We start from the raw sequence: 24,739 nt of genomic DNA, 5'->3' as shown, positions 1-24,739 counted from the left end.
AGGCTTGAGCCACCGCGCCCGGCCAATTGCAAAAATTTTTTCCCATTCTGTTGGTTGCCGATTCACTCTAATGATTATTTCTTTTGCTGTGCAGAAGCTCTGGAGTTTAATTAGGTCTCACTTGTCTATTTTGGCTTTTGTTGCTAATGCTTTTGGTGTTTTATCATGAAGTCCTTGCCTATGCTTGTGTCCTGAATGGTTTTGCCTAGATTTTCTTCTAGGGTTTTTATGGTGTTAGGTCTTATGTTTAAGTCTTTAATCCACCTGGAGCTAATTTTAGTGTAAGATGTCAGGAAGGGGTCCACTTTCTGCTTTCTGCACATGGCTAGCCAGTTTTCCCAACACCATTTATTAAACAGGGAATCCTTTCCCCATTGCTTGTTTTTGTGAGGTTTGTCAAAGATCAGATGGTTATAGATGTGTGGCGTTGCCTCCGAGGCCTGTGTTCTGTTCCATTGGTCTATATCTCTGTTTTGGTAATTCTTTATTTTAAAAAATATATATTTGCCATGTGATGGTAATTTGCAATAGATGTGATAATGAGAATAACCAAAATCGGGTAAATGTGACAAAAGGTTGACAAACTGTTTCGCACCCTTAAATTATACTACGTCAAGAATGAGGAGAAAGCATTACAAAAGACTACTGCAATGCTACTTATATTCTTGCAATAAAACCAGCAAAGCATCCATATCAAGAGAGTTCTTATCTCACTTCCAACATTTGCTCCTCACAAACAATTTGAATATCTGGCATCCAAAGTCACATAGGTCTATAAAACTTCTAGTAGATTTTTATGCTCCTTTGCATGACTTTTCAAGGTAAAAATGTTACTTGTTCATATAAAAGGGTTCTTATTTCTTGTTCGATGGCAGATTGAGTTTCTGGACTTAGTTTCTCTGTATCACTGTAGGTCATAACTCCAAGCTTTCACTAACTCCAAATTTGATAACTATCCACCTTGCTATTTTAGCGGCATTATCAAAATCACTGGAAGTACCAGTTATAATATGGTAGGTTCCAAATATAAGCTCTTCTGCCACTCTCGCCCCCACGCTAGCATCCATTAGTGCAAGCAGCTGGACTCCAGTTCCATTTCATCTGTAACACTGGGTAACAGGAAGACATGTCCAAGTGTTGGCCCTTGTGGCATGATTGTAGCTTTGTTGATAGGCATTTCATCCTTTGTGTAATATGCAACAATGGCAGATTCATGATATACTGTGATGGATTTGTTTTTGTTACGAATGTTTATGCTGCTTTTCTCAGGCCCCATAAGAATTTTATCTTTGGAAAACTTCAATTCCCTCATGTTAAACATTTCTTTTCCATCAACAGCTGCAAAAGGGCATATATTTGGTATAATTTAATTTTTACAAAATGTCCTGAATAGACAAAGCAATAGAAACAGAAAGTAGAGGCTGGGCGCAGTGGCTCACGCCTATAATCCCAGCACTTTGGGAGGCCGAGGTGGGTGGATCACGAGGTCAAGAGATCAAGACCATCCTGGTCAACATGGTGAAACCCCGTCTCTACTAAAAATACAAAAATTAGCTGGGCATGGTAGTACACATCTGTAGTCGCAGCTTCTCGGGAGGCTGAGGCAGAAGAATTGCTTGAACCCAGGAGGTGGAGGTTGCAGTGAGCCAGGATTGCACTATTGCACTCCAGCCTGGGTAACAAGAGCAAAACTCCGTCTCAAAAAAAAAAAAAAAAAAAAAACCAGAAAGTAAATTAGTGATTTCTTTTTTTTTTCTCCCATTTATTTATTTTATTGCATTTTAGGTTTTGGGGTACATGTGAAGAACATGCAAGATTGTTGCATAGGTACACATGTGTCATTGTGATTTGCTGCCTTCCTCCGCATCAGATGTAGGTGATAGTGATTTCTTAAGGCTGAGGGAAGAGGAGAAGTAGGACTGACTAAATAGGGGGTTCTTTCTGAGGTGATGGAAATGCTGTGGAATGGGGTAGGGATGGTGATTGCACAGCATAGTGAATACACTAAAAACCATTTATCTGTACACTAAAAAATGGTGCATTTCATATGGTGTTAATTATATCACATAACCACGTAAATAAACAAATAATTTATATGCAGGTTTCTGCCCAGGGTTTGGGAAGCTGGAAAGAGTTTCACTGCAACCCTAACCATGACTAAAACTCAGAACAGCTCTATAATGTAGATTTCATCTGAGACTATCAGAAATCTGAGCTCTGGGAGCAATTGAGTAACCTAAATGCCAAGGAGGAGTAGGATGCCATGACAAGCTCCCCAGAGGCAGAACGCACGAGGGCAGGAGGCTGCATTACAAGCTGGGAAGGAAGAATCAGATGAAATTGTAATGAATTCCTGGAGAGTTAATGTTTGCTGGCCACCAAGAAACAAGTATCTCTGGGAACCTAAAACAGAAGGGCACTAAACACTCGCCCACAGGCTTTTTTCCAGGGGTCTCAACTGGGCATTCATAAGATAGATTGTGAGTAAGGCGGAGACCCAATCTTTGCGGTCAGACATGATTACCTTCCACTGTGCATGGTCTGAAATCTCACCCCCTGCCCAGATACTTCTCCCATGTGTAGAAAAAGACTTGTCACTGGGAGAAGTTCAGCAAAACTTGCCAATCACACACCATGGGAAACAACCCATTGTGGATGTAAGAAGGTAGATTTAAGAGTCCCTCTATCCCTAGGAGTGCTGCAGAAAATTTCTGAAACCACAAACATAGATATACAAAGGAGAGAGATGGGAAATTCCATCCCAAATCAACCAAAACTACCAGGTACAATCCAGCTGCCAAGGAGAAGGAGGACAGAGACACTGAAAGAGCCCCACCCTTCAGGCCCACACACATGGAAATTCCCCAAAACTGAGGCTAGGTGAGGACAGGAGAAATTTCTACTCCCCACCATGAGCCTATCCCTGAGAAGCAAGCAAGAGCAGTCTACAACTGGGGGAGGCCCTAAGGCACCAAGTGGAGTACAGGATTGATGCAGTGGAGTCCATCCAGCTGTGGGGTCAGCAGTCCCAATGCAAGCAGGAGGGACCCATGAGTGGAATCGCCATAGGGCAAGAAAGGAGGACATGCCTGGATGCAACACCAGTGACTCCCTCTCATGAGGGACTGTGTAGCCACCACTGTAGCTGAAAGTCTCACCTGTGACTAGCAGAGAGATCTGGATGTGATGCCACCCTTTGAGGAGACCAGCAGTCCACCTGGTGGCAACTTGATGACATGAAACACATTCCACTCAGGAGGGGGCAGCAAATCTTCATTAGTCAGAAGAATGCTTGCACTGAAATTGGGTCTGACTGAACTCGTTGTAGGAGTCTGTGAAGACTCAGAATGTCTGACTTGTTTAAACGAAATATCCCATGACTTATTCTCAGAATGAAAATCCAGATGCCCATGAAGTCAGTGAAGGGAATGAGAACGTGGTCACATAATATTCTGGGGATGACCTGAGATAGAGTTATGTACCATGCAGTGGTTTGGTATTGCTGGGACTCAGAGAACATTGAAATGGCCTCTTAAAATTGGATGTATTGAACAGTTTGTGAATGAGACTCTGCAATTTGGGTGTTCTGTTATGGTGTAGTAGATATAAATAGGGATATAAAAAGTTGTAGATGATATAAAGATGATAGATGATGCTATGGGTTTTGATAGATAAAATGCATGGACTCAAGAATAAAGTGAGAGATTAACGAACAGCATCTATCACTAACATTACAGATGACACACTTGGGAGATGTGCACGTCCTGTGACTGAACTTTTCGGTGACCCTGGGTTAGAAGATCTGCCCGGTAAGAAACCACTATGAAGGAACAACACAAAAGTCACTCTTTACCGAAAATGATGATTTTGTGGTGTTTCCTTTGGTTTCTTTATCACAGTATATCAGAAGGTAGGGAGAAAGAGATTATACTGTCCTGGGTAATGTTCTTAAATAATGATGAGGAGGATTTGGTGAAGAGAGGGTAATTGGGCAGCTTAGATAACTTGCTGTGGAACTGATGAAGTCTCCATGACTGGAGGTAACCATGCCTGGGCTTGGGGTTTGTATTGTATCCCCAAAAAGGTATGCTGAGATCCTAACCTCTTGTAGCTGTGAATATGAACTTATTTGGAAATAGGATCTTGTAGGTATAATTTGTTGAGATGTGGTGATGCTGGCTTAGGGCATGATCTAAATCCAATATTGCTCACATCCTTAGAAGATATGAAAAAGACACACAGGGAAGAACAGAATGCCATGAAAAGATGGAGGCAGAGATGAGAATGAGAAGTCTGTAAACCAAGCAATGCTAAGAATTACCAGCAAGGACCAAAATCTAAGAAAAAGACACATAAGTTTTTTCTTCCCTCTGGAAGAAAGAAATTATATCAACATTTTGATTTTTTATTTCTGGCCTACAGAACTCTGAGAGAGTAAGTTTATCTGGCTTTTAGCCAATACTTTGCAATAATTTGTTAAGACAACCTCCAAGAAACCAACACAGTGGGCAACTGCAACAAGAAAGCCTGAGACAGGCACAATAATCAGGTGCTCAGATTCCTCACAGTTGAAATTTTATGTTTATTTCACTGGGCTGATAGATGAGACAAGCAGAGTTTTTCATGCAAACTATGGCAGAATGTAAGCAGAATCTAGAAAGGGTGATAGACAACAAAGCTGGCAAATATCAAGGATAACCTCAGGATTAATTACAACAGAGAACACTGTACTTTTCCTCTTTCACACCCATATGCTTTGTTTGCTCATTTTTAGGTAAATGTGTCCAGCATGTTGTTGCTTTGGCAGCACATATGCCAAAATCGGAATGATACAGAGAAGATTAGCATGGCAGCTGCACAAGTATGTTACTAAATTCCCTGAAGCATTTTGTGTATATTTTTTAATATGTCCAGCAAAGACCTGGAAGAGGTTATAGTGTGAAAAAGACATGAACATGAGGTTCATGGAACTATGAGCAGGAAAAAGTGCAGCCCACAACAGACAGGGCAGACCCTGGTGATGCCCCATCAATGTTGTCTGAGTCATCTCTTCTTTTTTTTTTTTTTTGGTTTTCAAGACGGAGTTTTGCTCTTGTTGCCCAGGCTGGAGTACATTGGCACGATCTCAGCTCACTGCAGCCTCCTCCCAGGTTCAAGAAATTCTCCTGCCTCAGCCTCCCAAGTAGCTAGGATTACAGACACCTGCCACCATGCCCAGCTAATTTTTGTATTTTTAGTAGAGATGGGGTTTCACCATAGTGGTCAGGATGGTCTCGAACTCCTGACTTCAGGTGATCTGCCCACCTCGGCCTCCCAAAATGCAGCTATTACAGGCATGAGCCACTGCACCTGGCCGTGTCGTGTCTTTTTAGTTCATGTCATCCTAAATCTCCACTGTCAAAAGTTTCCTCTCCTAGAGATTCTAGATGCTATAAATGATAAGATAAATGAAAAAAATAGAGGACATTCTTTAGAAGAAGACATCAAAATCAAGTACTCAAAAACCTAAGACTCATAGTGTTCACCATTCAGTCAATAATTAACCATTTAAACATTAAAGAAAGTTTACAATGTTTACATTTTTCTTTTTTTTTTTTAACTTTCCTCTGGCTGGGTAATTTCAAAAGATCTATCTTCAGGTTTAAAGATTCATTCTTCTTGATCTTGTTTGTTGTTGACATTGTATATTACATTTTTTAATTTATTTTTATTTTTATTTTATTTTATTTTTTTGGAAATGAGTTTCGCTCTTGTTACCCGGGCTGGAGTGCAATGGCATGATCTCGGCTCACCGCAACCTCCGCCTCCTGGGTTCAGGCAATTCTCCTGCCTCAGCCTCCTGAGTAGCTGGGATTACAGGCACGCGCCACCATGCCCAGCTAATGTTTTGTATTTTTAGTAGAGACGGGGTTTCACCTTGTTGACCAGGATGGTCTCGATCTCTTGACCTCGTGATCCACCCGCCTCGGCCTCCCAAAGTGCTGGGATTACAGGCTTGAGCCACCGCGCCCGGCCACATTTTTTTATTTTTTCCATTGAATTCTTCAGCTCCAAAATTTCTGAGATTTTTATTAATCTATATCTTTGTTGAATTTGTCATTCAGATTATGAATTGTCTTCCTGATTTTGCTAAATTTCCTGTCATGCTCCTCAAGATAATTTTGAGTTTCTTTTGAGGAAAAATATAAATTTCCTTTTTCTTTGGGGTTCAGGATATAACACTGTAATTGTGGTGACTGAACTACTCTAATCCTAAGTAGAAAGACTAAATGACAAACTAATAAAAAAATATAGCTACAACAACTTTTCAAGATACAGTCAGTACAATAAGATATAACTGGAAACAACATCTTAAAAAGCAAGAAAATGAACTGAAGGCATAGAGTTTTTGCTTTCTTTTTGCTTGTTGTTTATGCAAACAGTGTTAAGTCATTATAAGGTCAAAATAATAGGTTATAAAGTAGTATTTGCAAACCTCATGGTAACCACAAACCAAAAAAAAAAAAAAATTACAATAGAGACACAAAATATGCACAGCAAGGGACTAAATCATATCACCAGAGAAAACCACTTTCATTAAAGGAAGACAAGAAGAAAAGAAAGAAGGAAAAACACACACACAGGACAGCCAGAAAACAAGTAACAAAGTTGCAGGAGTATTCATTGAATTCTTCAGCTCTAGAATTTCTGTTGGGTTCTCTTTTATTATGTCTATACCTTTGTTGAATTTCTCATTCGGATTATGAATTATTTTCCTGATTTTGCTGAATTGTCTGTCATTATGCTCCTCAAGATCATTTTGAATATTTTTTAAGAAAAATGGTGAATGTCCTTTTTTGGAGGGGTCAGTTACTCAAGAATCATTGTGATGCATGGGTGGTGTCATGGTTGCTTGCTTTTTGATACTTCTTGTGTCGCTGCCTTCATGTCTGCAAATCTTGCGGAATAATCACCTTTTCTAAACACTAAGAGGCTTCCATAGGATAACACTTTGACGCAGAGATGAGTCATAGTGTGCTGGTTAGGAAGAGTAGGGTGGTTCTGGCTCCAAGTAGATGAAGTGCAGCTTCTTAAGCCGTTGCCGATATTAGCAATCACTGGATGTCTAGGTGGACTAGGCTGAAGAAATTTGTGGTAGAAGTATTACAGATTGTTGGTGTCCGTGATGCCAAAAGCATTTGGAGTCCTACTATTTTTATTTTCCCACAAAGGAAAGTCTCAGTTGAGAACATCCCTCTTGGTGTTGGGTCTGACGTGTCCCACAAACAGCTGCAGGGGTAAAGGATTCCAGGGTGTCAGTGATCAGAGCAGCTGTGGTGCAGGACTCTGGGGCTCAGTGTCTCATGAACCTATTGTGCCACCTAGGTTTTGGGGTTCACATTCACTTTCCAAGGCATGGTTACATACAGATTTTCCACAAAGCTTTTAGGCACTCCTTAGCAGCTTAGAACCAGTGGGCCTGGTTTGGCTATGACTCTAACTCCGGAGACAGACAAGAGCACTGCTATAGCTCTGAAGAAGCAGAGGTGCCCTGGGCAACAAGAGCAAAACTCCATCTCAAAAATAAAAAGAAATAAATTGAAGATAACACAGAGAAAGAATTCAGAATTCTGCCAGATACATTTAACAAGGACATTGAAATGATTAAAAAAAAAATCAAGCAGAAATTCTGGAGCAGCGAAGAGCAACTGGCATACCTGAAGAATGCATCAGCAACTTTTAACAGAATTGATCAAGCAGAAGAATTTGTGAGCTTGAAAATAGGCCACTTGAAAATACAAAGTCAGGCGACAGGGAAAAATACTAAAAAAAAAAAGCAATGAATCATGCCTACAGGATCTAGAAAATAGCTTTAAAAAGGAAAATCTAAGAATTACTGGCCTTAAAGAGGAGGAAGAGAAAGAGATAGGAGAGGGAAGTTTATTCAAAGGCATAATAACAGAGAACTTCTCAAACCTATAGAAAGATGTCAATATACAAGTACAAGACACTTATAGAACCTCAAGCAGATTCAACCCAAAGAAGACTATTTCAAGACATTTAATAATCAAACACCCAAAAGTCAAGGAATATGGAAAGCATCTTAAAAACGGCAAGAGAAAAGAAGCAAGTAACAGAAAAGAAGCAAGTAACAGAAATGAAACTCCAGTACATCTGGCAACAAACTTCTCAGTGGAAACCTTACAGGACAGGAGAGAGTAGCATGACATATTTAAAATGCTGAAGACCAAAAACTTTTCCTGTAGAATAGAATATCTGGCAAAAATATCCTTCATACAGGGACGAGAAGTAAAGACATTCCTAGACAGACAAAATCGAAACAACTTCATAAAAACCAGACCTCTCATACAAAAAATGCTAAAAGTACTTCAATCAGAAAGAGACAGACCTTAGTGAGCAATAACAAATCATCTGAAGCTACAAAATAAATACACAGAAAAACACAGAATACTATAACACTGTAGCCATAGTGCAAATTACTCTTAAGCAGAAAGACTAAATGATGAACCAATCAAAAATAATAACTGCAACAACTTTTCAAGACATAGAGAGTACAAGAAAATATAAATAGAAACAACAAATAATAAGCAAGGAAACAAAGTTAAGGCACAGAGTCTGTTAGGTTTTTTGATTGTTTCTTTATGGAAGCAGTGTTAAGCTGTTATCAGCTTAATGCATTATAAGATTATATTTGCAGGTCTCATGGTACACCCAATCCAAAAAACACAGAGAATCACAAAAAATAAAAAGCAGGAAACTAATATATCACAAGAGGAAATCACCTTCATTATTACAAAAAAAAAAAGGAAAGAAAGAAGAAAAGAATGCAAAACAACAAGGAAACAAAACACGCAATGGCAGGAGTAAGTCCTTACCAATAATAACATTGACTATAAATGAACTAAACTCTGCAGTCAAAAGACACAAAGTGAATGGGCTGAATGGCTGAATGGATTAAAAATAATAATAACAAGGCTCAATGACCTGTTGCATACAAGAAACAAACATCACCTATAAAAACACAAATAGACTGAAAATAGATGGAAAAAAGGGTATTTCGTGCCAATAAAAACTAAAATAGAGCAGAAGTCACCATACTTTACATGGCAAAGTAGATGTCAAGATTAAAAAAACAAGAGACCAAAAGGTCACTATAGAATAACAAAGTTTCCTGCTGGGCGCAGTGGCTCGCGCCTATAATCCTAGCACTTTGGGAGGCCAAGGTGGGTGGATCACCTGAGGTCAGGAGTTCAAGACCAGCCTGGCCATCATGGTGGAACCCCATCTTTAAAACAAAACAAAACAAACAAACAAACAAAAAACAAAGGTTTCAATTCAGCAAGAGGATATTACAATTGTAAATATATATGTACCCAAACCTGGAGCATCCAGATGTATAAATATTATTAGAACTAAAGAAAAAGACAGGTGCCAATACAGTAATAGCAAGAGAGATCAACACCCAACTTTTAGCATTGGACAGATGTTCCAGAGAGAAAATCAACAATGTAACATTAGTCTTAGTCTTCACCACAGACCAAATGGACCTAATCGATATTTAGAAAACATTTTCTCCAACAGCTGCAGAATACACATTCTTTTCTATAGCACATGGATTATTCTCAAGGATAGACCATATGGTAGGTCACAAAACACATTCAATATAATTGAAATAATATCCAGCATCTTCACTGACCACAGCCTGAAATTAGTAACAAGAGGTCGGTTGGAAACTGTACAAATACATGCAAATTTAACAGTGTATTCCAGAATAACAAGTGGGCCAACAAAAAAAATTAAGAAAAAAGTTGAAAAGTTTCTTGTAACAATTGACATTGGAAATACGACATACCAAAACCTACGGGATACGGCAAACACACTTCTAAGAGGGCAAAAGTTCATAGCTATAAGCTCCTACCTCAAAAAGGAAAAACTTCAAATAACCTAATAATGCACCCTAAAGAGCTTGAAAAGCGCAACGAACGAACCCAAAATTCGTAGGAAAAAATCGTAGACAAAAAAATGTTTACCACCAAGCATCTCCTCAGGCTGATGCTGTGCCAAACATGGGATTACAGAGATTGCAGCTTCCATCCCAAAAAGCTCTCATTCCATGCTCTCAGGGCAATCTCAGTAACCCAATTGCAACTATCCATCCAGACCATGGAAGTACCTTTACCCCTTAAATAGGAAGGAGTGCCAGGAAAAAGACCTCACTAAGCTGATTTGCATTTTCCAAAAGCAAATAAATAAATAAATAAATAACTGTTTAACCTGCACAGCCAAATATCAAATACAAAAAAGAGAAGACAACAAAGATCGGAGTAGAAGTATATGAAATTGTTAGGAAAAATATGCAAAAGATAATAAAAGGCTAGTTTTTGGAAAAGTTAAAATTCACAAACCTTTAGCCAGAGTAAGAAAAAAAACCAGACAAGCTACGTATAAATGAATCAAAGATGACACGGGAGACATCACACTGATACTGCAGAAATTCAAAGGATCATCAGTGGCTACTATGAACAACTATATGCCAGTGAAGTAGGAAACCTAGAAGAAATGGACAAATTCCTAGACATGTATGACCTGCCAAGATTCAATCATCGAGAAATACAAAGTCTGAATAGACCAATGACAAGTAACAAGACTGAAGCCATAATAAAAAGTCTACCAGTAAGCCCATGACCTGATGGCTTCACTGCTGAATTCTACCAAACATTTAAAGAACCAATAACAATCCTACTGAAACTATTCAGAACAAAGAAGGTGAGAATACTTCCAAAGTCATTCTACAATGCCAGTATTACCCTGATACCAAAACCAGACCAAGACAAACCAAGAAAATAAAACGACAAGCCAATGACTGATGAGTATGGGCAAATATGCTCAACAAAATACCAGCAAACTGAATTCAACAATACATTTAAAAAGATCATTCATCATGACCAAGTGGGATTTATCCCTGGGATGCAAGGATAATTTAACATACACAGATTAATCAATGTGATAATCTTATCAACAGGATGACAGACAAAAACCATATGATCATTTCAACTGATGCCAAAAAAGCATTTGATAAAAATCAACATGCCTTCATGAAAAACAACTGAGTGTGGCTGGCATGGTGACTCATGCCTGTCATCCCAGAACATTGGGAGGCCAAGGTGGGTGGATCACTAAAGGTGGTGAGTTCGAAACCAGCCTGGCCAACATGGTGAAATCCTATCTGTACTAAAAATACAAAAATTAGCTTGATGTGCCTGCTTGAACCCAGGAGGCAGAGGTTGCAGTGAGCCAAGATCGTACCACTGCACTCTAGCCTGGGTGACAGAGCGAGATTCTGTCTCAAAAATTGAGTGTAGAAAGAACATATCTCAACATCATAAAAGCCAAATATAATAGACCCATAACTAGTATCATACTGAATAAAGAAAAACTGAAAATTTAGATCTTTCTCTAAGATCTTGAACATGACAAACCATTCAGCACTGTTATCCAGCATAGTTCTGAAAGTTCTAGCTAGAGCAATGAGACACGAGAAAGAAAGGGCATCACATTGATAAGGAAGAAGTCAAATTATCCTTGTTTGCAGACAATATGTTTGTTTCTTTGTTTTGTAATGGAGTCTTGCTTTGTTACCCAGGCTAGAGTGCAGTGATGCAATCTCAGCTCGCTGCAACCTCTGCCTTCTGGGTTCAAGCGATTCTCCTGCCTCAGCCTCCCAAGTAGCTGGGATTACAGACGCGTGCCACCACGCCCAGCAAATTTTTGGTACAGATGGGGTTTCACCATGTTGGCCAGGATGGTCTCAAACTGCTGACCTTGTGATCTGCCCACTTCGGCCTCCAAAGAGCTGGAATTACAGGTGTCAGCCACCACACCCTGCCAATATGATCTTATTTTTAATGGCATTAATTTAAATACAATTTTCCCTTCATAATATTGTCTAAGTCATCTAAATAAATACCCAGTTGTTTAAAAATAATAATAAACAGATACCTTTTTTCTTTAATATAACCTTTGCTGTTCATTCTTGTTGGGTGGCTTTCCTCCCACACACCTGATCTTGCAAAAAGAATTTCTCCCAAGGCTGTCCCTGGCTGGCATCAGACCTCCTGATGGGGGATTGTTGCAGCTGTTCCTGTCTCACTCTCCCAAAAGTTGCATCAGCTCAGGTTTGTACCCAGGAGGGACAGGACTAATCCCAGCCTCACACTCGTGTGGGCAGATGCTTCTGTCTGACCACAGCAGACTGAATCTGTTAAACAACAGGAGAGGGGCCCAGTGCTGATCATGGACTTCACTCAGTGTGCAGATATCCCAGTTCCTGTCCACAAACATGAGCAAGGGGGAGCCACAGCTTTTCCTCTTCATCTGAAGCCCCTACCCCCTCCCTGACTGTGAGGACCTGGGGTCCCTCTTCTGTCCCACACAGAAGTGGAAATCTCCTTCCTGATGACCCAACGATGGTCCTAGGTACATGCGGCCCTTCAGCTTTCAACCCTGTTCTTTGATGTACAACCTTCTCAAACTAAAAAGCTTTTTATTTCTTTTCTGCACAAAACTTTCATAATCTATATAATTCAGATATGTATATATATATATATATATATATATATATATATATATGTTTTGAGACAAGTCTTACTCGCTGGCCCAGGTTAGAGTGCAGTGCTATGGTCATGCCTCACTGCAGCCTGGACCACCCAGGCTCAAGCAATCCCCCCACCTCAGTCTCCCAAATAGTTGGGACTGCAGTCATGCACAACCACACCTGATTATTTCTTTTTTATTATATGCAGAGATGAGGTCTCACTCTGTTCCCCAGCCTGGTCTTGAACTTCTGAACTCAAGGGATCCTCCATCCTCAGGTGCTCAGATTACAGGGGTGGGCCACCATGCCTGCAACTTTAAACATAAGGAGCATTTCTTGGTATTTGGAGCTGATGTGGGCTCTTGAGTGGGTGCATCAATCATCCTTTTCAACTACAGAGCTCAATGCCAGGATCCTCTCACGCCCAACTACTCCTGTCTAAATATGATCTGGAAACTCACCATGGCTGAGCCCCTTCCATGTCTCAGACACCACTAACCCCCGCATCCACTCTGAGAAGTAGAGGTCATGACCACAGTCTCCAAAAGATAAAGACCGAAGGAAGCCACTGATTAAGTGGAGGATAATTGGGAATTAAATTCAGCCCCCCATGCCACCCTCTGAATAAGATGACAAACTTGAGTAATTGTTCTGAAAACCTTGAACATGGTTTGAGGTGCAGAGGGATGGCCAAGGACACGGGCACTGAGGACGCAGGAACGACTCAGAGGTTCATTCCCAGAGGAGGGGGTTTTGCTGCTTTGCCCTAATGCACACAACCTTGGTGAGCTGAGTATAGGTCAGGCAGGCAGTGGCCAGGCCTTAGGGAGACCCCATTTCTGTCTGAAATGTCTGCAGAGAGCCTGGAGCTCACCCCAGCCCCATCCCTGGGGAAATGAGAGTCCTGGGGAGGGCAGTTCCTCATCCTGTGGGGCTGCAGATGGGACAGTCTTGTGACAGGGAGAACACAGCCTCCAGTCCACACTCTGCATGCTCCTGTGTCCTGCCAGGCACTGTGGTCTCATCTGCCATGAGCCTCACCCTCTCAGTCATGATTTGCCTCGGTGAGGTTTGAAGAGGGGAAGGAAGACCCTAGTCTTGGAGGGTACTCACTCTAAAGCAAGGCTCTGGTCTATCAGAGAGTCTGGTCTATCAGAGGCTCCTAGAGAGGAGAGGAACTGCTGGGGCTTCGGGGAAAAAATCTCTCACAGGGAACTCTCTTCCAGGGCTGAGCCTGGGCCCCAGGACCAGCGTGCAGTCAGGTGAGTCTGTCCCCAGCTGTCCCAGGTCCCTGCTTCTCTGGGGACAAGGGCCCAACCCCCGGACAACTGGGGGTGGAGACACCAGTTCTGGGCTGACTGATGGGGATGTCTGGAGGGTCCTGGGGCTGGTAGAGCTGGGATCTGAGGGATGAGGACATCTTGGCATCAGTCTCTGATTCCATTCCAGGCACCATCCCCAAACTCACCCTCTGGGCTGAGCCAGGCTCTGTGGTAGCCTGGTTCAGCCCCATGGCCCTCTGGTGTCAGGGCCCACTGGAGACTGTGAAGTACCGTCTGGATAAGGACGGAATCCCATGGCACAGACAGAACCCACTGGAGCCCGGAGCCAAGGCCAAGTTCCACAATCCATCCATGGGATTTCACGCTGCAGGGCAATACCGCTGCCACTATGAGACCCCTGCAGGCTGGTCAGAGCCCAGTGACCCCGTGGAGCTGGTGGTGACAGGTGAGGGGACACTCAGGGGCCCCAGCTCCAGGCTCTGCCCTCAGGAAGGAGGTCGGCTCTCAGAGGTGTCGCCCTTCTCACAGCCCAGTCTTGGGGATACGGTGGGAGGTGTGACCCCATTAAACACGTTGCCTCCTTCTTCCCTAGGATTGTATGCAGAACCCACCCTCTCAGCCCTGCCCAGCCCTGTGGTGGCCTCAGGAGGGAACACGACCCTCCAGTGTGACACACGGAACGGATTTCTCATGTTTGTTCTTGTTGAGGAAGGAAAACAGAAGCTCCCCAAAGGGCTGTCCCAGGCCCTGTTCCCTGTGGGCCCTGTGACCCCCAGCCACAGGTGGAGGTTCAGATGATATTACCATTTCTGGAAAAAACCTCATGTGTGGTCGAACCCCAGTGATCTCCTGGAGATTCTGGTCCCAGGTGAAAAAGCCAGCACGCTTCTTTATACAATTGAGAGGAGCGAGATAGGCTGTGGGAGTCTGGTTGATGACTGATCATGGCCAGGACCCCAGAAGGATGTGTTGAGGGCTGGGCTGACGGTGTGAGGAGGACCCCATGCGGAGGCTCTGATAGGGAAAGAGGAGCCTCAGTCACCACACCTGGACGGGGTCAACTCAAGAAGGCACTGGGTGTATTTGCTGCAATTTCCTGTCCCTTGATGAGATGAGGACAGACCAGAAAGAGTGGCCAAGAGTCAGGGAGACCTTGGTCTGGAACCTCTCCAGGACAGCCCGGGTAAGGAGGAGCCCCTGGGATCTGAGACACAGGGTGTGAGAGACACTGAGACCTACAGGGCCAGGATGGGAGAAGGAAGGGGTGTGGGAGGAACAGCCGTCCAAGCCCCTGCTCCTCTTTCCCTCCAGGCGTGTCTAGGAGGCCGGCCCTCCTGACCCCACAGGGCCCTATCGTGGCCCATGGAGGCAGCCTGACCCTGCAGTGTCGCTCTGATGTTGACTACGACAGATTTGCTCTGTACAAGGCCCAGGGAGTTCACCTCCTCCAGGGCTCTGGCCAGAAGTTCCAGGTTGGGCTCTCCCAGGCCAACTTCACCCTCAGCCCGGTGAGCTGCTCCCACAGGGGCCAGTACAGATGCTCCGGTGCCCACAACCTCTCCTCCGAGTGGTTGGCCCCCAGTGACCCCCTGGACATCCTGATCGCAGGTGAGGAGCCCAGCGGGTTCAGTCAGGGACCCAGGTTCCCCACAGGCACTGCCAGGAGAGCCCAGGTGGTGATGGCTGGGATGAGGGGTGGGCGTCCCCAGGGAGGAGGAGACTCAGAGAAAACAGAGACAGACTGAGGGTCCCAGAGAGAGGCCTGGGGAGGTCTCAGCTCAGAACAAGCCAGGGCAGCCCCTCACCCATCCTCTTCTCTCCAGGACAGATCCCTGAGAGACCCTCCCTCTCAGTGCAGCCGGGCCCCAGGGTGGCCTCAGGAGAGAAGGTGACCCTGCCGTGTCAGTCATGGCACCATGTGGACACTCTTTTTGACCAAGGAGGGGGCAGCCCATCCCACCCGGCGTCTAAAGTCAAAGTACCAATCTTATAGGAACCAGGCTGAATTCCCCATGAGTCCTGTGGCTTCAGCCCAGCGTAGAACCTACCGATGCTACAGCAGAATCAGCTCCTACCCCTGCCTGCTGTCAGACCTTAGTTACCCCCCACTGCAGCTTGTGGTCTCAGGTAAGAACCCTGACCCTGTCCTCTCTGAGCTCAAAGGCTCAGCTCAGGACCTGTCCCCAGGAGAGCTCTGGGCTGGGATGGAGGGAGGGGGGTGTTAGGAGGCTCAGCCAGAGCGGGACTCACCCCTCAGAGGGGAGGAGGACAGTGGGCCACCTCCCAGGCAGGCCCACCCTTGGCCCCATCTCCTGGGACACAAATGGTGAAAGGTGAGCAGAGGAGAGTTTCCAGAGAAGCGACAGGCAAGTCGAGCGAGGGGCTTCAGTGGACATGGGGACTCTGGGGCACCAAAGCTCCTCCCTCCCTTTCTGTGCTTACTCCCAGGAGCCTCTGGGAGCCCCAGCCCCCCACCCACCGGTCCCACCCCCACACCTGCTGCGTGACTACGGCCTCTTGGCTGGGAGGGAGCATGGCCTCCCCCAGGGCAGTCTCCCAGAGGATCCCGTTCCCCTCAAGGACTCAGCACAGGCTTCCTCCAGAGAGCTGGGCAGAGACAGAGGGGGCACAGGCTCCCAGGGGCTGTGAGGCTGGGCCAGTGAGGGGTGGGGGGTCAAGGCAGTGGGAGATGCTGGGGCCCAGCCTCGGGAAGGAGGAGCTGGTATGATGTGGGGAGTAGGACAGCCCCAGCCCTCAGCTCCCCATCGTGACCCAGCAGAAATGAAGAGAAGGTGCTGCTATTTGGAGAAACAAGGAAGTCAGAGGTGGGAAGTTTGGGAGAAACAAACCACCCTTCTTAAGTACTGGGAGGTTCTGCTTCTCTCTCTGACTCAGTTAACTGCCTTAAACACACCTCCTTCAGCCTCCTTTCCACATGGGGTCATTGCTCCATGGGGTCACGACGCTGTTGGTTCCTCTTGTCAACCAAGTCACAGAGCGGAAGAGCCTTCATTTCCTCAGCATCCTCCTCTTCGCACACGATGAACAATCCACACCGTTCTACCTCAGAGCCTTCTTATCAATGTCCTCTGTCCGATGCTACAGTCCAAGCTCAGCTGGTTTTCTCAGCTCAGCACTTCTTGGTTTGTGGCAGCACAACTCCAAACTCCACCTCCATCTCTGGGCTGGTTTTCCATTAGTACTGCAGAAGTGCCCGTTCTGTGCAATGAGACACAGTGACACAGCAGACACCCCCTCCATCCCAGCCCCTGGAGGGTCTGAATGGAGATCAGGACTCTGCAGAGTTGCCCAGGAACATGGTTTCACACATGCTCCTGCAGGAAATCCATAACCATGATCACCAAGTGGGCATTTCCAGCATCTCAGGGTGTAGGGGATGCTGGCTAGTCCCTGCAGTGACACATCCTTTGGCAACTCTATTGTGACCCTATGAAGAACCTATGGAGGTCCTATGAAGGAAGATCCTATAGATGCTATGGAGGCCCTATGGAGATCCTATGAAGGTCCTATAGAAGTCCTGTGAAGGCCCTTTGGAGAACCTATGGAGGTCCTATGGGGTTCCTATAGCAGTCCTATGGAGAGTCTATTGAGATTCTATGAAGGTCCTGTGAAGGCCCTATGGAAAACCTATGGAAGTCCTGTGGAGGTCCTATTGAGACCCTATGGAGGTCCTGTGGAGGTCCTACTGAGACCCTATGGAGGTCCTGTGGAGGTCCTACTGAGACCCTATGGAGGTCCTGTGGAGGTCCTACTGAGACCCTATGGAGTTCCTGTGAAGTTCTGATTGAGATTCTGTGAAGGTCCTGTGGAAGTCTTATGGAGACCCTATGGAAGTCTTGTGGAGGTCCTACTGAGACCCTTTGGAGTTCCTGTGAAGTTCTGATTGAGATTCTGTGAAGGTCCAGTGGAAGTCTTATGGAGACCCTATGGAGGTCCTGTGAAGGTCCCCTGGAGGTGCTATAGAGGTCTTGCAGATTCTGTGGAGATTCTAACACTTTTCCATGCATGAGGTTGGAAATAGACTTGCAGTTTCAAGATGGGAAGCCTAAGGCCAGCACTGTTTTCTAAGCAACCTCAGAGTAAATTGTTTCATGATCTTGAAGAAGCCCAAATCTTATACATCTGCTAGAGATATATAAGCATCTTCTTCACACATGATGAACAAAGTTCACACACTTCCTCCTCAGTAAGGCACAGAGACATGGACAGAAAGAAAACTAGTCAAGGACTGGCTAAAAATCCACTGACCTGGGGATCCGCTGATGGTGTGACGAACACAGTGAGCTTCGGCCAGCTCTCTCAGCAGCCCCAGTGCACGCAGGAGGGGCCCATGAGTGTCATGGCCATACAGCAAGAAAAAGGACATGCAGCCAGCCGTGGTGACTCACACCTGTAATCCCAGCGCTTTGGGAGGCCAAGGTGGGCAGATCACCAGAGGTCAGGAGTTCGAGACCAGCCTGGCCAACATGGCGAAACCCCACTTCTACTAAAAATACAAAAATCAGACAGGTGAGGGGCAGGGACCTGTAATCCCAGCTACTCGGGAGGCTGAGGCAGGGGAATCAGGAGACGGAGGTTGTAGTGAGCCAAGACTGTGCTACTGCACTCCAGCCTGGGAGACAGTGAGACTCCGTCTCAAAAAAAAAAAGAAAAGAGAAGCAGCAGGGACCCAACACCAACGACTCCTTCTCACCAAGGACTATGTAGCCTCCACTGGCTGAGAGTCTCCCCAGTGACCAGCAGAGCCTTCTGGATGGGTTGCCTTCCTTTGAGGGGATGGGTGAGCCATCTGGTGGCCGCTTGACAACATGGCGCATATCCCACCAGGAGGGGGCAGCAAATCCTCCTGGCCGCGATGGATGCTGGTGCTGAGATAGGTTTCGCTGGGCTCATTGCGGCTGTCCGCCAGGAATCAGAGGGTCCCACCTGTTTAAATGGAGCATCCTGCGACTTAATCACAGTTCGAGGGTCCCACGCACCCATGAAATCAGTGGGGCAATGTGAACAGGGCCACGTGATGTCCTGGGGATGACCTGAGATGGGGTGCGTGCAATGCAGTGGTTGGTGCTGCTGGGGCTGAGGGAGCCTCGGAATGGCCTCTCACAGGAGATGCAAGAACAAGGCTGTGGATGAGACGCTGCAGTCTGGGTGCTCTCTGATGGTGTCATAGACATAGATATAAAACAGAGATATAGATAGCTGGAGACAATATACATATTCATGAATGACATCTAAATGGCTTTTCCTTTTAATATTTGTGTTCGTATTTATTTTCCTATAATGGGATTTGCAAATGAAAATGCTACATCTCTACACAGGTAGAACACATGGGCTGGGAAAGAAAAGGAGAGCGTAATAAACAGCCTCCATCACCCCCTTCCAGGTCACCCACCTGGGAGACATGCATGTCCTGGGCCTGCAGTTTTAGGTGATCTGGGGTTAGACGATCTGCCTGGTAGGAAATTACTACCAGAAGAGAACAAGGGTTACCCAATGCCAAGAGTCTCACTTTGCATTTTTTTTTTTTTTTTGTACACTGCAACCTCTGCCCCCCAGATTCAAATGATTCTTCCTGCCTCAGCCTCTAGAGTAATCCCTCTGGGATTACCAGCGTGTGCCACAATGCCTGGCATGTGCTACGAAACCTGCTTTTTTTTTTTTTTTTTAAATCAAAGTCTGATAAATATTTCTTCAAATCCTCCATTGTGTATCAATTGACACTTTGTAAATTTGAAGGACATCTGATTGGTTGAGTGAAAGTGTATAACTTTCTCCTCTCAGCAGACTGTGATTTAAAAGTGTGAAACATCTGTTCTTTTTTTTTTTTTTTGAGACGGAGTTTCACTCATGTTACCCAGGCTGGAGTGCAATGGCGCGATCTCAGCTCACCGCAACCTCCGCCTCCTGGGTTCAGGCAATTCTCCTGCCTCAGCCTCCTGAGTAGCTGGGATTACAGGCACGCACCACCATGCCCAGCTGATTTTTTGTATTTTTAGTAGAGACGGGGTTTCACCATGTTGACCAGGATGGTCTCGATCTCTTGACCTCGTGATCCACCCGCCTCGGCCTCCCAAAGTGCTGGGATTACAGGCGTGAGCCACCGCGCCTGGCCCAACTGTTCTTTTAAAACAACAGCTGTAGTAGTGTTAGTATTAGTTTGCTGTTTGTATTAGTATCGGTTTGCTGCTGGTGCCATAACAAATTACTACATATTGAGTAGCTGAAGCAACATGAATTCATTATCTCATGGTTCTGAAAGTCAGAATTCTAAACAGGTCTTTTAGGATAAAATCGAGGCCTTCACATAGCTGCATTCCTTTCTGGAGCCTCCAGAGAGGAGAATCCATTTCCTTGCTCTTTTAGATTCTTAGTAGAAATGTATGTACTTGTGTACACACATATGACTGACCTATGTGGATTAGTGTTTTGTATGTACTGCTCATTTCATTTACTCACAGCAGCATCTTATCTTCTCCATTTGGGGTTCATTATTCTACTCACTGACTTACATCATCATTTAGTATTGCTTTCAGAGAGACTCCAGGTGCAAAAATATCTGCAGCCTTGCAGCTCTAGTGATGCCTGATTCTCTCTCTCTCTCTTTCTCTCTCTCCCTCCTGAAGTGCTGGGATTCCAGGCGGGAGCCACCATGGTAGGGCCTGCATTTCTCCTCTGTGCTCACGGCCACATGCAGCTCAGCCTGGACTGCACAGCCAGGTGTCAGGTGTGTCTCTGCTGACCTGAGCCTGCCTGCAGCACGGACCTACATCTTCCCTGAAGCATCTCCAGGGCTGGAGAGACGATGGCCATGGTGAGGACCCCGCACTGCTGTGCTGATGGACGGGCTGAAGGAGGGAAGGAGACCCCATGAGGAGGCTGTGAGAGGGAGGAGAAGCCCATGGTCACCCTCACCTAAAAGGGGCTGACTCAGGAAGGCACCAGGGCTATTTGCCGCTGTGTCCTGGTCCTCAATGAAATCAGACAAAGAATGGTTCGGGGGCAGGGAGATCCCATTTGTCTTTGTAATGTCTGCAGAGAGCCTGGTGCCTGTCCCCACCACAGCCCAAAATGAGAGCCAGGCCCCTGGGAAGGGCAGTTCCCCTTCCTGTGGGCTGTGAATGAGACAACCCCATGACAAGAAGCACTCAGCCTCCAAGCGGCCACACCCTGGATGTCTCTGTCCTGCCAGCACCGAGGGCTCATCCATCTGCAGAGTCCAGGGCCACTGGGAAGCGACACCATGACCCCCGCCCTCACAGCCCTGCTCTGCCTTGGTGAGATTTCAAGATGGAGAGAGGAGATCTGAGTCTTGGAGGGACCCCACCCCACACACAAGCCCTAGTCCATCAGGAGACCTCAAAAGCTCAGGAGCCACTAGGGAGGGGAGGATCTGCTCAGGCTTCAGAGGCAAATCTCTCACAGGGAATTCTCTTCCAGGGCTGAGTCTGAGCCCCAGAATCTGCGTGCAGGCAGGTAAGTCTGTCCCCAGCTGTTCCAGGTTCCTTTTCCTCTCTAGGGACAAGGCCTACCCCTGGGCAGCTGGGGGTGGAGACAGCAGTTCTGGGTGGCTGATGGGGATGACAGGGGGTCCTGGAGCTGAAAGCTGGGATCTGAGGGCTGAGGGAGGTCTTGGGATCCAGTCTCTGATCTCCTTCCAGGGCCCCTCCCCAAACCCATCCTCTGGACTGAGCCAGGCTCTGTGATCATCTGGGGGAGCCCCGTGACCATCTGGTGTCAGGGGAACATGAAGGCCCAGGAGTATCATCTGGAAAAAGAGGGAACCCAAGTACCCTGGGACACACAGAACCCACTGGAACCCAGGAACAAGGCCAGATTCTCCATCTTATTCATGTCAGAGCACCATGCAGGGAAATATCGCTGTCACTATCTCAGCCCTGCAGGCTGGTCAGAGCGCAGTGAGCCCCTGGAGCTGGTGGTGACAGGTGAGAGGACACTCAGGGTCCCAGCCCCAGGCTCTGCCCTCAGGAAGGTGGTTGGCTCTCAGGGACATCTCCCTCTCCCAGCCCAGCCCTGGGGGTGATGTGGGAGGTGTGAGCCCCATTTCACATGGTGCTTCCTTCTCTCCTAGGAGCCTACGGCAAACCCACCCTCTCAGCCCTGCCCAGCCCTGTGGTGACCTCAGGAGGGAACGTGACCCTCCAGTGTGGCTCTCAGAAGGGATATCACTACTTTGTTCTGATTAAGGAAGGAGAACACCAGCTCCCCCGGACCCTGAAATCACAGCAGCTCCCCAGTGGGTGGTTCGAGGCCCTGTTCCCTGTGGGTCCCGTGACCCCTAGCCACAGGTGGATATTCAGATGCTATTACTATTACAGAGACACCCCCCAGGTGTGGTCATACCCCAGTGACCCCCTGGAGATTCTGACTTCAGGTGAGGAAGCCACAGCTTCTCTAACATACTTTTGGGGCAGCAGACAGGTGGTTGGGAGTGGCTGGTGACTGAAGATGGAGAGGACCCAGAGCGATGTGTTGATGGACGGGCTGAAGGCGTGAGGGAGTCCCCATTGGGAGGCTCTGACATGGGAGGTGGAGCCCTTGGTCACCCTCACCTGGAAGGGATGACTCAGGAAGAGCTCCAGTGTGTTTGCTGTGAGGTCCTGGCTCTCAGGGAGAGGAGGGAAGATCAGGCACAGTGACCAAGGCTAAGGGAGACCCCACTTCTCTGAAATGGCTCCAGGACAGCCCCGGGTGAGGAGGAGCCCCTGGGGTCCGAGACACAGAATGTGACAGACACTGAGACCTGCAGGGCCAGGACAGGAGAAGGAAGGGGTGTGGGAGGAGCAGCCGTCCGAGTCCCCGCTCCTCTTTGCCTCCAGGCATGTCTAGGAAGCCCTCCCTTCTGACCCCGCAGGGCCCTGTCGTGGCCCATGGAGGCAGCCTGACCCTGCAGTGTCAATCTGATGTCGACTACGACAGATTTGCTCTGTACAAGGACCAGGGAGTTAACCTCCTCCAGCGCTCTGGCCAGAAGTTCCAGGCTGGGCTCTCCCAGGCCAACTTCACCCTGAGCCCTGTGAGGGTCTTCCACGGGGGCCAGTACAGATGCTCCGGTGCACGCAACCTCTCCTCCGAGTGGTCGGCCCCCAGTGACCCCCTGGACATCCTGATTGCAGGTGAGGAGCCCAGTGGGTTCAGTCAGGGACCCAGGCTCTGCACAGGCCCTGCCAGGGAGCCTAGGTGGTGATGGCTGGGATGAGGGGTGGGGGTCCCCAGGGAAGGAGAGACAGTCAGAGACAGGGGATGGGTGGGGAGGGGGAGACTCAGAGAAAACAGAGACTGAGGGTCCCAGAGAGAGGCCTGGGGAGGTCTCAGCTGAGAACAAGGCGGGGCAGCCCCTCACCCATCCTTTTCTCTCCAGGACAGTTCCCTGACAGACCCTCCCTCTCAGTGCAGCCGGGCCCCAGGGTGGCCTCAGGAGAGAATGTGACCCTGCTGTGTCAGTCACAGGGGTGGATGGACACTTTCCTTCTGACCAAGGAGGGAGCAGCTGATGCCCCCCTGCGTCTGATATCAAAGTACCAATCTGATAAGGACCAGGCTGAATTCCCCATGAGTCCTGTGACCTCAGCCCATGCGGGGACCTACAGGTGCTACGGCTCATACAGCTCCATCCCCTACCTGCTGTCTCACCCCAGCGAGCCCCTGGAGCTCGTGGTCTCAGGTGAGGGCACTGACCCTGTCCTCTCTGACCTCAAAGGCTCAGCTCAGGCCCTGCTGAGGAGGGAGGATGGAGGGAGGGAGGTTGGGATGGAGGGAGGCTTAGCCAGAGGGGCCTCACTCCTCAGCAAGAGGAGACCAGCAGGGGTTCTCGTAGGCATGGCCACCCGTTCTCCTTGCTGGCATGCAGAAGGTACCAGGTGGGCAGAGACATGTTTCCAGGGAATGCACTGGGCGGACGCAGGGGAGCTGGAGTGAAGTGTGTGCTCCACAGACAGCCCCAGCCCTCACCTGCCTACTGTGCTCCTTCCAGGACCCTCTGCAGGCTCCAGCCCACCACCCGCAGGGCCAACCACACCTGGTGAGTCACAGAGGCCTCTTGGGGAGCACGGTCTCCCCCAGGGCAGTCCTGAGTCTCTCAAAAGGTCCCATTCCCCTCCCCTCAAGGACGGGCTTGTGTCCCAGGGGCTCTGAGGCTGGGCTGGTGAGGGCGGGGGGTCAAGGCAAAGGCAGATGTTGGGGCCCAGCATGGGGGAGCAGCTGGGCTGATGTGGGGGACAAGGCAGCCCCAGCCCTCAGCTCCCTGTCCTGACCCAGGAGGCCCTGAGGACCAGCCCCTCCCTCCTCAGGGTCAGGCCCCCAGAGTAGTGATCGAGGGTCTATGAGCGGGAGGTGGGCGGGTCCAGGGGAGGCAGGGCTGAGTTCTGTCCTAGGTTCAAGTTCCTCTGGAGATGGTGACGTGGACAGGCAGCTCCCCTGGTTTGGGCCTCAGTTTCTCCAAGTGTAAAGGAGAGAGGCCTGCATGGGTGGGAAAGTTCCTTTCAGCTCTGACTCCCAGCTGTGACCTCCTTGGGGTGGAGGCCTCCCAGGGAAGCCTTCAGACCTGATTCCACAGGGGCCTATCCTGTCCCACCAGCAGCAGTGATGGTGACCTGGGGCAGGGGAGGGGAGCAGGGCGGTGGTTCAGGACATCAGGCTCTTGCCCTGCAGCTCCGGGGCTTGGCTCAGTGCAGGGAACAAGGGCTGCAGGTCAGACCCCCAGGTTCCCTCCCCAGCTCTGCCACCGCCTGGCTGGGGACCTGGGGCAGGCGATTGCCCTCTGAGCCTCAGTTTGTGTATCTGTGAAATGGGTTGTGGGGGCAGCAATCCCATGTTGCATGAC

General features: G+C 47.6%; 2 protein-coding genes and 1 non-coding gene across 4 annotated transcripts in view; all 3 read left to right on the top strand.

Annotated features, from left to right (window-relative positions):
• LOC108282135 (leukocyte immunoglobulin-like receptor subfamily B member 1) overlaps nucleotides 1–24,739 on the top strand; it is a 59,402-nt gene that overhangs the window by 31,792 nt on the left and 2,871 nt on the right. Inside the window, exons 1-7 of one of the 2 annotated variants that reach the window (XM_017497938.2) lie at nucleotides 20,523–21,173; nucleotides 21,337–21,372; nucleotides 21,558–21,842; nucleotides 21,989–22,291; nucleotides 22,737–23,033; nucleotides 23,279–23,581; nucleotides 23,891–23,938. In XM_017497938.2, coding sequence (XP_017353427.2) covers nucleotides 21,071–21,173; nucleotides 21,337–21,372; nucleotides 21,558–21,842; nucleotides 21,989–22,291; nucleotides 22,737–23,033; nucleotides 23,279–23,581; nucleotides 23,891–23,938 — 1,375 coding nt within the window. In that variant the 5' untranslated portion in view covers nucleotides 20,523–21,070. Of the gene's footprint in view, nucleotides 1–238; nucleotides 246–12,829; nucleotides 21,174–21,336; nucleotides 21,373–21,557; nucleotides 21,843–21,988; nucleotides 22,292–22,736; nucleotides 23,034–23,278; nucleotides 23,582–23,890; nucleotides 23,939–24,739 lie in introns of those variants that run through there. The other variant, XR_005195354.1, reaches the window with a different exon arrangement.
• LOC119466862 lies at nucleotides 4,796–4,898 on the top strand. The gene has a single exon (XR_005195364.1). It is a non-coding gene; the product is annotated as a U6 spliceosomal RNA (small nuclear RNA).
• On the top strand, nucleotides 13,365–15,890 carry LILRA5 (leukocyte immunoglobulin like receptor A5). The gene is given in 6 exon segments (XM_037727616.1): nucleotides 13,365–13,379; nucleotides 13,692–13,857; nucleotides 14,045–14,323; nucleotides 14,471–15,061; nucleotides 15,190–15,486; nucleotides 15,702–15,890. Coding segments are annotated over 4 exon segments (810 nt in total). The 3' UTR covers nucleotides 14,821–15,061; nucleotides 15,190–15,486; nucleotides 15,702–15,890.

This window comes from Cebus imitator, unplaced genomic scaffold, assembly GCF_001604975.1.
Source record: "Cebus imitator isolate Cc_AM_T3 unplaced genomic scaffold, Cebus_imitator-1.0 Scaffold235, whole genome shotgun sequence".
NCBI classification, from domain to species: domain Eukaryota; kingdom Metazoa; phylum Chordata; class Mammalia; order Primates; family Cebidae; genus Cebus; species Cebus imitator.
Note: the sequence above shows the minus strand (reverse complement) of the source record. Positions and strands in the feature narration are given on the sequence as shown.